At 38.6% G+C, this 12,048-nt stretch overlaps 2 protein-coding genes across 5 annotated transcripts in view; one reads left to right on the forward strand and one right to left on the reverse strand.

Annotated features, from left to right (window-relative positions):
* heph (polypyrimidine tract-binding protein 1 heph) overlaps positions 1 to 12,048 on the forward strand; it is a 365,110-nt gene that overhangs the window by 42,072 nt on the left and 310,990 nt on the right. The gene's annotated exons all lie outside the window — the stretch shown is intronic.
* On the reverse strand, positions 6,119 to 10,630 carry LOC105678413 (juvenile hormone esterase-like). Its single transcript, XM_012377720.2, has 9 exons — positions 10,071 to 10,630; positions 9,738 to 9,878; positions 8,952 to 9,120; positions 8,264 to 8,766; positions 8,009 to 8,177; positions 7,534 to 7,709; positions 7,326 to 7,473; positions 7,110 to 7,251; positions 6,119 to 6,763 (listed from the first exon to the last, which is right to left on the reverse strand). The coding sequence occupies exons 1-9, from the start codon at positions 10,341 to 10,343 to the stop codon at positions 6,487 to 6,489; spliced, it is 1,998 nt and encodes a 665-aa protein (XP_012233143.1). The 5' UTR covers positions 10,344 to 10,630; the 3' UTR covers positions 6,119 to 6,486.

The following is a 12,048-nucleotide window of genomic DNA, read 5'->3' on the forward strand; positions in this document are numbered from 1 at the left end:
CATCTTTTCAAACATCTTTTTAACGTGAAGATTATCTTATCCGAATATAATAATTTTAAGTAAGGACGATGATTGGTCAACAAGTTCCATTTACTTGATTGATTATTATTTATGTCTTCTTATCAACATAGCGTGTGCAAAGTTTCGCCGGAAAGGTTTGCTTTGAAGTGCAACGACTTTTTTGGTAAACAGTGTTTTTTGACTTGTTTAGGAATTACTGTTCTTACTATTTATATTTTACGCAGTAGCACATTTGGGAGGATTGTAAATATTCTAAACTGGATTTTAATACCATCGCAAATATAACTAACATCTCGAATTTCTCGTGTTTTTTATTAAAAAGCTTTTAACGCGATGTTTTTGTAATTATTTTGTGCAAATGTACCCACTAGAGCATTCTCCCGCTCTTTCCACGCGTCGGCTATGTTCTTTGGCGGGTTTTAAAAGCCTGTGTTCTCTTGCAGAGCGGCACTTTTTCCAGCGCTTTTTCTCGCGTCGAATAAGAAAATACGCGGAAACGAGTATCGAGAGCTCGCGAAAAGCCACGGGCTAGGAGAGGAATTCATCGGTCGTGACATGTACTACTGAAAAATCGATTGTCCCTCTCTTCCCGCGCGATCCGCCCGACCGCTCTCGCCCCGCTTCTCGCCGACGAGGTGGGTTACCCCTCGCGGTGAAAGCCGCGGACAAAAAAGGCGCGACAATTAACCTCTCTTCCGCATCGAGTGACCGAGAACGTAGCGTAGCGCGAAATACACGTACGTCGGCGTACATTGAAGGGTCGGCAGGGGGGTGGAAGGGAAGGGGCTGATAGCGAAGAGAGAAAGCGGGCGAAATAGAGGAAGAGAGAGAAAAAAAAAAAAAAAATACAGCGAGGGTGGGAAATAGGCGGGTGACTTGCGCGGAGAGTATGGGTTGGATTGCATCGCCGGAGGCTTCCGCAGCTTCGCTCGCCTCTCGATACATGACATGTAAATTCGTGCCGCGGCGAAGTCCTCCTTTTTTATTCTGCATGCTCGCGTCCTTTCACCGAACCTTCCTCGTGTTTTATATCCCCGTCGTTGCACTCGTCCATGGAAGGGCGACCGATACTCGTGAATGCGCTACGTGACTCTTGTCTCGCAGCGAAACAAAGCTTAAACAGCGATCGCTGTATAGCTTTTGTTGTGTATTCGTTTGTGGGTATGTGTGTTTTGGTCTTTCGGCTTCTAAAAGCATACGCGTACCGACCAAACTCGTGGAATGTCGCAAGAATTGTTTAACAATCGGCTTTGTGCATCGATTTACTTTTTCCCGACACGATTTCGAGGTAACAGAAATAATCACTGACAAGGACGATAATTGCACAGAAAAAAAATAAGGTCGCATCAACAGCACTCGTCTAAAATTGCATCTTGTTAATTCAACATGAGTATTAATAAAATAAATATGATATGCTCTTGTTTCAATTGATATCGTTGTTGAATTAACCAGATTTATTCCAATCGAACAAATGCTTCGTGCAATATTACTTTTTTTACATATAGAATTTTTTATGGAAAATAAATAATGTGGATATGCTATGTGTTTACACGAGCAAAATACTAACAGCGTAATAATTTTCAATTATAAAATTAAATTTCAGTTAATAATCACAATGCAATATGAAGCAAACAATTTACCGGCGTATCGCGGAACAATCAATGGGTCGCATATCCGAAAATTTTTCCCGCGAAGCTGTAATCTTACTTTATCGTTCGTGCGAGATCTAAATTCCCTTCCTACTCATACGGGAAACGAGCGAGCAATTCTCGTTTCTTAGGGTCGTGGTTTTCGAGGTCGCGAGGAGGCGAGGCGTGAGATCTTAAGGCGGAATTAGAGGTAGCGAGATTAGAAGGTTGCCCGGGATATTCGCGGGGCTGCAGAACGGCGCCCGTCATCGTACATATCCACCCTCTCTCTCTCTCTCTCTCTCTCCGCCCTTGGATTTTCAAATATTCATTTTCTCATACCAACCACCCACGAGTGCATCTGCTCCCTTCCGATTCGGCGCCGCAACCGCCGCTACCATCGTCGGGGGATGCAACGGATTACGCGATAATACCGTAACACTTATATCTCCCCGAGGCCCGAAGGTGTCTTAAGAGTTAGAGAGATGACCTCGCAGGAGCGCTGTCGTACGGAAAAGTGGGACGCGTGTTAGCGGAGGGACAATTTTTCTAGTGGTTAAAATAGTATATATATATATAGTCAAACTTCTATCCATTGTTTTCTTTTCCATAGAACTAATTATGATTTTGACAGATGGAATATATTCGTTCGGAGTTGTGATTTCTCCCGATTCTTCCCGACTGATTGATCTCATCTGCCAGCAATCGTTACAGGCGATATCGTGAAGGACGATAGAGCGTGCGGGCTTTCCATTGTCGAGCCGTGTAACGAGGGGCAATTTTTGCAGCGGCGAACAATATGTCGCATTAACGTATTGTGCCGGCACGACATCGACTAGCTGATGCTATCATGCGACCGGTATCGCAATCCCGATGCTGCGCGATTTGCATCTCGTGAAAAGGGCGAATTCTCGCGTATTCGAGTCGCAGAATCTAGAATATTTTTATCTCATTCGCGCAATCTCGGAAATAAAATTAAACAGTAGGGAATTAAATTACGCGGGAAGGATGATTTTATTTTCTCGCAATAATTCGTGAAAAATTCGTCATAGTCGAGTCGAAAATTCGCACGGTTCTTAAATAAACATCCGATTCTACGGGAAATTGACACTTTGGCTGTCGATTCGGGAACTCCAATGAATTCGAAGGCGTCCACGCGTTTCCTCTTGCACACCGTGTACCACTTTTGGCCGGGAACCGCTCTGAAAACAATCACTCGCCGGCCGCGCAAATAGTAGCGGCGGTTGGTTGGTCTCTTCGGGGCTTATTTGCCTATGCAAATCGCCAATCAACGGCGTTTCTCTGCAGTTCTCTTTCCCACCGGCATTCGTTTCAAGGCGAATTTACACGATTCGTTTTCGTCGAAAAAAAAAGTGCGATATAAACACTATCATTAAGCGCGAATAATGTTCCATATTGAACAAATTTAACTTCCTTCTTTTTAGTTCTACCTTGTCATTTACGCGCGAAACGACTTTCTCACGATTCTTCTGGCGAGCTCGAAAAAAAATATACATTCTACTGTCAGCTCGTCCTTCCGCGTGTGCGTTTTTTCCTCTCGTCCGTCTTTCTCGGATCCTCCTGCATTCACTCGCGCAACGCCCTTTAACTCAAACGGTAGTGCATTTTTCACGTCAAAGCGCGTTTTTCATATGCACGTGACGGGGACGCAAAAACAGACTGGAAACGCGCGCGTTTGCCAAGTATTGTCGCCGGAGACCACGACAAAGGCTGAAATTACAATTTAAGCTCGAGGCTGGGACGCGCGGAAAAGTATGTCCACGAGATAATTCGAGTTGGAGATAATAGTATTTTCGTTGTATTCCGTTTGCGAACAATAGCGTTCTAACACGGGCAAACAAATTAAGTTTCCGTCAGATTTCAAGGCCTCAATACGGACGATATTAAAAAATGAAGTTTGTTGAAGAAAATATTGTTTTATCTTATGAAATAATTCGCGCACGACGAGAGAAAATATGGCGCCCGTTGTACATTACGAAATTTCTGCTCTATATGTATCGGTGCGTTGAGCGCGACTTCGTGTTTTGGTAAATGCGATATTTGCGATAGAGCCTGATTTTGCGCCATGGATACGCGGATTTCGAATATCAGATTAGCGCGAGACATCTCGCGAATCTAATTCCGAAACCACGAAACAGCACGGCTTCGCAGTCACGAACGCCGCCGGCAGAATTCTATTCATTAGGAATGAGGAAAATGGATTAAGCATCGACTGTTTCGAACTTATAAAGGACACTATCTCGGCGTATTACAGGCGACGGAATCCTATTTCGGATACAAAGTGCCCTTGTTGGCCAACGATGTAAGTTATTTATACAAATCGCAAATTACACGTCATTTTGTCACACTTTTTCCGCTGAAAATAAGCGATTTAAAAAGAAGCGAGAGAAATTTTTTTATTTTGCGAAGCCGTGACAGCGTTAGATTTTACATAAGCAAATTTCTTTCCATCTATTTTAATTCGTTTACTTTTGACAAAGTTATCGCTTATCGATGGTAAAAGTTGACGTTTCTCCCTGCATTTCTACGTATGTGACTTTGATAGCTTTTCGTTTCGCTGCTTTCCGTCCTGAGCTGTAACAATATTATCTTTGCAAGTCATTTCAATTGGCACGGTCATGTATAGTTAAAACGATAGAAGTTTGGTCGCTCAGCGGTTCCCCACTTTGTCCCGCTGTTAATTAATTTTCGCGCTTCGGGCGTTGAGCTGAATGTCTTATAAAACAAGCCGCTTAAAGCTGAGACGTTAAATAACACTAAGTAATAAGAAGAAAAATACGTTTAATCGGTAAATCAATCGTTTTTATATCTTATTCCGATACCTTTTCAAATAATCCATATATGATGATGTACTTTATTGAGTATAGAAAATATACACAGAGTTAATCACAGTATTGATACAATACACGGTTCGATGAAATCCGTTAATTAGCTGTTCGCAGCCTGAATACTCGCAAAGGCGCATTTTTAATTAGTTTCCTGCCTCTGTATATGCAACCGGGAGTCCGGATTTACGTTTTTGAAGCGTTGGATATATAAGAGGCGGTGCGCTGGCAAATATTTGCGCGAACGTTGATGAAAATATGTGGCATTTGAATAAGCTGCCTGGTGAGAAATAGAAGCTTGCGCGCCGCATCGTTCTTATAATAACAAAATATTGCTGAAAAACAGTGTTATCCAGCCAAAATTTAATATAACATCCCCCCTTTTTGTTCCTCGCGGATATGCATTTGATTACTGAATATTTTTTACTCCTAAATTGTTACAAGTCTACAAGTGTGACATGAATTCTAATAATATTTGTAAGAACCGCCGATCATCAATCAAATTGATAAATAACAGTTAGAAAAATTCGCGCAATATCAATCACTCCAATATATTATAAAATACATTCCCAACTACTGCAAAGGACTTAGAAATTACGCGGCTGGATTGCGCCGACAGTGCTACTCACCTCACCCCGTTAGATTCGCAAAAGGCGTAAGCCATACAATAATCCACGCGAAATCTCAGATCTCGCGGATTTATATGACTGTTAGCACTTTTCATCCTTAAGAGAGATATAGTTTCGCCGTCAGCGCTCCGAGGCCGACGGCGCGATGTTTGTCTTCGTTTCATCGTCGTTACATAATCATTGCTCGGGAGGACGCCCCGACGTCTCCTTCGCTCGCCGTCTCTCGCCATCCACTCGCTCGCTCGCTCTCCCTCGTAACGGCGAGTTCTTCCCGCGATACATCCGGAAACGGATGGAAAACGGAAAGAAGACAAACAGCGGTTGCCTAGGGCGGATGATTAATTTCCCCGAGCGCACTCGCGCGCCTAGCTTCCCGGGAAAACTGGAAGCTGCATATTTTATATACGCGTTAACTCGTCGCGTGGCGAACTTAATTTCCAGCGAATTTCATTATACCTTTCGTTTATTAGGATCCCTTTAATACGTCGGCCGCGGCACCGACCGTCGGGGATATTTAATGACGTTAATTTCGACTGTAATCGTGAACAGAAATGCGAATGGCTCTCAGAGGCGGACGTGGGCGCTTCGGTGCGCCCTGATAGAATCGTGATTTACATTTGTGTACAGTTTATGAAAATTACAAGATATAAAATTATGCAGGAGGATAAAAGGGACATTTTAAAAGTGTTATAATATTATATCATAATAAACATTTGTTTGTGCATTTGTGTATAAGTGTTTATTTACGGAGTTAAATTTCGAACTTTCTGGCTTCGGAAATTTTATGGACGCTATTAACAACTGTATCGCTCTCATGCTGCGAGAGAGATAAGCGTCGAATAGTAAACGAAACGGTTTTACTTCGTATTTACTATCATCGTTACTTTTTATCGGCAAGTAAACTTTGGCGTATATACATCGACATGCAAATGTGTCTTCAGCCACAACAGCAAACAACTATGTCTTCTATATTTTTTTTTATGGTACATGCATATTTGCTGTGTACGCGCGCGCGCGCGCGCGCGCGCGCGTTTTAAAGCTATTAAATTACATAATCTACATCTATAACAATTAACATATTTCACGATAAAAATATTATTAAAATTAACGTAAATACAAAATATTATATCTATTAAGTTATTCCTGTAACTTTTACGTTTATAAAGGAATTTCCGATTGTATAACGTAAACGATATATTTTGAACTGAATCGATAGATATATTTGATAGATATCGAATATAAAAATTGTTTCAAGTACATCATACATGACGGGATTCACATAAGCTACTTTTCACTATCATTGCTGAATGTAATATGTCATATCTTCGCCGTGCTGTTTATCTCTTGAGCACAGATATATAATTACATAACAAAAAATACGATTATTAATGATATAAGTGGAATTATTAACCTACAACAAATCACGTTGGCATTACCGGACTTTTTTTCTGGTTGATCCGGTATTTCCATTGATACGTTAGGCATCAATGTCTCCCAGAACTCCATTCTGTCCGACAGGAAATCGGTTTCCACCACAATATCCGGCGTCTTGTTGAATCTCATGAACTGATGACGATCGCGGTAATCGGGCCATGGATGTCGGGTAAAGTTAAACCATGGCAACCACGCTCTTGGCACTCTGTAAATATGTAATAATCATTATGATCATCCGGGAAGAGATTATCCGGTCATCACCGGTCGAAATGTCCAAGTGATTTGATATTCCGATCTGTTTTGAATGAATCATGTATGTATGATGAAGTGGAAACTGAGCGCAACACTTTGAACGAGAAACTTTGATTTTCGAAAAATTACGAGCGAGATCGTTATCTGAATTCTTAAAGTTCATCCACGTTGTGTACATTGATATCGTACACTGATATCGTTGTGCAGGGAAATTAAGTCTCACATCTTTGATAAGAATATTTAATAAGAATTTATAAGAATATTTCTGAATATCGCATAATGCTGTTAATCATATTTACCCTTCTTTCGCGAAATTGGCCCACATTTCTGTCATGATACTAATTATAGTAATATCGTCCATCGTATTGTGCAGCAACCAATCTTGATACTTAGCATTTAATACGGGAAATAAGTAGTTCAGATCATCAGAGTGACTAATACCTTCGAATAGATTATTAATTTGAATATGCAGTAAGCGTCTTAAATAAACTTAATCTTAACTTATGATGACGTACCGTAATGAAATTGTTTGCCCGAAGCGAGGGTAGTCGAAAATGTGCCCTGATATATGAAGTAAGAGAAGTAAATACCGGATTTTGCGATTTTCGACTGATATTGTAGCGCTTGAAACGTTGGCCATATTACAACTGCGTCGCTAAGCATCTGAAAAATCATTTCATCATTAAACGTTACTCCACACATTTGATTCGTTCTCAAACTTACGTTTGTGATGTGCTGCTTAAAATCCAACGTCAAAGTTCCGTTGAAGTAAAAATCCTCTATCGCGGCGGCGAGAACGCTGGTGTTAGAAATGTGTAATTGACTTTCGATAAAATAGGGCAAGTATTCTTCGAAATTTTTTATCATTTCATTCTCAGCGCCCTCATGTATGTAGAATTCTGAGACAGAAAGAAGGATATGAGTGTCACAAGATCTTTTTATTGTGCTTTGAAATTTTATTATCCTTAAATTTATTAAAAATAATTTCTTCCTCAAAACGGATATCGTTCACATAGCACTTTAAACGTGAAATGGGAGTCTTAAATTTACTAAATATGTAAATTTAATTAACGTAATAATATAAATTATAACTATATTTCTTTTGCTTAGGTAAACTATCTGACGTTAATTAATTCAACTTGGGCGAGAGCTTTAATTAATTAAATATTATTATGAGAAACGATAACAAAGCAATTACCGAGCGTCTTCTTCAAACCTTCATCTTTCACGACTTGCATTATTGCTGGTATATCGCGAAACAATCCATTCTTCAATGCAACCATCGGATGTATCGTCACGATAGCATCTTCCGAGTCAGCTTCCAATGTAGGGCCAAAGATACAGATCGGACTATACATCGAAACTACCTAATACAAAATAATATAAAAAATTAGCTACTACTATATATATGCGAATATATCAACATTTTTGTAGCCCTTCTGACAGCACTTACAAAGTATTCTGACATTTTTCCTATCTTTTTCGCATCGATTTTTCTCATGCACTTCATCATCTCTTCATCATTCTCCAAATTATAATTATCACTATTGTGTATCGCAGCGTCGTAGAGAGCGTAATTTCTGTTCTGATTTTCCTCCTCATAATTTTGGGTGGTTGTCTCATTTAACGCGATTATGTCGTCATTTTCTTCCGGCAGGCAGCCTACAAGTCTCGCCACTTCTAGACAAATTTGTCTGTACGGTATACTTGGTTGCAAAGCCCATGGACTTAAAGCGGAGCCGCTGTGCAAAATGTACTTGTGGAAGAGTCCTTCGGTTTTACTCGTTAAAGAGAGCAGATGAATTATCGCAGCACCGGCACTCTGTCCCATAACAGTCACCGATTCGGGATTTCCATGGAAGCTACGAATATTCTCTTGTATCCATTCAAGAGCCATTTTTATATCTTTCACACCATAATTGCCTGGTGAGGCTTCATTTGTCGTGCTAAAAAATCCTAAAGTAATGGATCTCTTTTTATTATCACGATCCACCTTGTTTGATTATTCGAGTTATTTTAAATAATTTGTGTTATTTCTTACTTTTACAATCCTCTTTTTCTATCTTTAAATTTATCGCAATGTTGCACGCGTACGTTTAATATGATGAAAGACAAGAAATTGACATTGCTATTTTTCTCACCTAAAATATTAAGTCGATAATTCACCGTAACGAGAATCACGTCCTGCTCTGTCAAGTAATCAGGCGCGAGCTCCGTGCTATTGTTGCTGCCGACGTGATATTGACCGCCATGTATGAAGACTAAAACCGGCAATTTTGTCTGTTGCAGGTCCGATAAGTTCATAGATTTCTGATAAAATTACGGAATGATAAAACATTTCTATATTTAAGTAAATAAAAAGACGAAATATTTAACAAACATTGCATCAAACATTTGACATAAAAACCACTGAACTGTAGTCATATTGCATTAACAACGTAACCTTGATCCGTTTGAGTTGAATTAAGCCGCCGGATGATCTCGTGATCTAATTAAGTTTTTGTTTGTTCTTGAAACATTATCACTCTTTATTCGTTTCAAACTTTGAACAAATGTTGCGCGTTATATGCTAATTATTTATTCATGCAATTATGCTACATTAAATTTGCTACGCAAGAACTGTAGTATTCATTTTTCGCTGCTAATCTTATTACTATATTAATTCATATATTAATAAATTAGCATCAAGATATGTAAATATATTCAACATTCATCAAGGTTATGCTGTCATTGCGATATGACTGTAGTTTATTCTCTCATGTTGAACGTTTTGTGCGACGTTTGTTAAATATTTTGTGTCATCTTTTTTATGTTGAAACAAGTGTTGAACACTTTCATTTATAACTTATCGGCTTAATGTCTGCTATATTACACATTTTGATTATCATTGATATTAACAAAAAATGGTAACATCTATACTGACTTACAGCGGGAATGAAGATATTTAAGTAAAGACAATCCTCGTTGCCAACTACTTCGGACATGCTTTTACTCCATTGAATGCATTTTGGTCCATCGGCTACAGCAGTGGTAATATGCATCCACGGACGATTCCATCGCTGTGGACTCTAATAAAAGATTGCAACTTTTAACTATAACTAATTAAATTTGCTAACAAATTTGTGAAAAATAAAAAAAAAGAATTATCCACATCTTTACAACAGATCAGATGGGTAAAGCTATTTATTCTATGTGCGTAAATAAAAGCAAGGAGACAAAATAACACGCACGTACGCATAAATCGCGTGTAAAATACACACCTTGAATCTCAGATCACCCACCGGAGGTAGCGCATACGGTATCCCGAGAAAATTCGCGATTAGCCGATTACTGCGCACTCCGTTACTCTTGGTCCACTTGCCGTAAATCATGCCCCATTTTGTAACGACCAGGGGCTGAGAAGTGCTGAGAAAACCGCCGGCGACGATAAAAAGAAACGCGAGGATGCATACGCACCGCCAGATCCTTTCATTCGAGTGAGGACATTTCGTCAGCGCAATGTAACGCGCACCTAAGGACTCACGTTGATGCATATTCGACGAGGGATGCTGCGTAACGATGGGAGCGCGTGTCGTGCGCGTGTCGTGCGCGTGTCGTGCGCGACTAACATACGCAAACTGACTGAAACACAGCTTTTATACAACCGCGAGAAGTGTTACGATAGCATGATCCCAGTGTAATACGTTTCATTTGCACACGTTTATGATGTATGTACTAATGCTGAGCCGAGCCGAACAATTATTAAAAAATCATGTTTGATACACATTAATGATAATTTAACTAATTGCAAATTGTAGTAAGATTACAATGATTGCAATAAAACGAAACAAATATATACACGAAGTAGATATAAACAAAAGTTTTCATAATCTGAAAAGAGAGCAAGTCATACATACTACAGAGCGCTTAGATAAAGATAATTACTTATACTTAAATAATTATGTACGAATTAATGCCACAATCCGTAAGAAATAAGTGAAATCGTCTGAATTTGTTGAAGATTATTTAAAATTCTCTAAACATTATAACATGCATATAACGATTTGGAAGATACAATATTAAAATGTAGTATGTTAGAAAGAAAGAAAAGAGAAAGATAGTAGATGTGTTAATGGAGATGAGTTTATGATTCAGTAATTGCTTATTCAGATAAAACTAAAAATTATAAAAGTTAAAGAAAGATAATCTTTTAACTTTAGGCGCTGAGAAAATCTTATAATAAAAAAATTTGAGTTGGAAGAAGATAAACACAGGAAGACTGATATATGACGTAATGTGACATAATGTTTGAAAGATCACGAAGAATCCACTTTGATATCAAGGAGTTTAATATATGAAAATATGACGGTAGTATAAGACGATAGTACAAGATGGCTATTGTTTCACATAGCAAATTATTATATTCAAGTAATGGGCATGAATGTTCCATGAGTAATCCTTATTAAAGCAATTCGCCACTTTAGAGACGAGTTTAATCACGAAGTTGAGCTGCTACATTCGTGCATCAATAAACTAGTCGACTCGAGCAGTTAATTTATCGGCTTACGAAAGATTCTCAATAAATAAGCAGACAAATTTTAAAATTATTCAAATAATAAATATTATATTTACACAAATATTGGTAACGTATCTTTAGCAACAGCTGTGTGCTAAAGATTAATAGATTTAGAAAGATCAATCGCAGGTGTACGGTATGTTTGTATCCGATATTTATTATTTAGGTAAATCTAAGTTACAATTGGTTTTCTTTGTCAGTGATCGAATGACTTGTAATTTGTAATTGTAATTTATTGTTATCTTATTTACTCATATCACAACACATGCGTAATTACGAAACTGTTGATACTCAAACAAGCTGATAAGCACGTAGATTACTTAAATCATAAAAAATTTATCTCCAAAATCATTGACAAAATTGCTAGAAATTATTTTTGCAAAGACGACAAAGAATTCCATATTTATTATCGATTAAGATTAAAAAAACAATAGTAAAATGATATTATTTTTTCGCACTTATTTCTTTGAAAGTTAAGTCTTTCACGTAGGAAGTGATTAAATATTCCGCACTCATCTCGGTGTCTTTATATTATTTATTCATAAGCAGGATCTCTATCAACCATGACGTATTATTAAGCGAGGGGTAATGCGGCTTTTGGCGGAGCTTAGCTACATACTGTACATTATTATAGATGAGCAACTTAACCTGGGTTACTCGCAACCATTCCATTATTCAACGTG

The sequence above is a fragment of the Linepithema humile genome, chromosome 7 (genome assembly GCF_040581485.1).
Source record: "Linepithema humile isolate Giens D197 chromosome 7, Lhum_UNIL_v1.0, whole genome shotgun sequence".
NCBI classification, from domain to species: Eukaryota; Metazoa; Arthropoda; class Insecta; order Hymenoptera; family Formicidae; genus Linepithema; species Linepithema humile.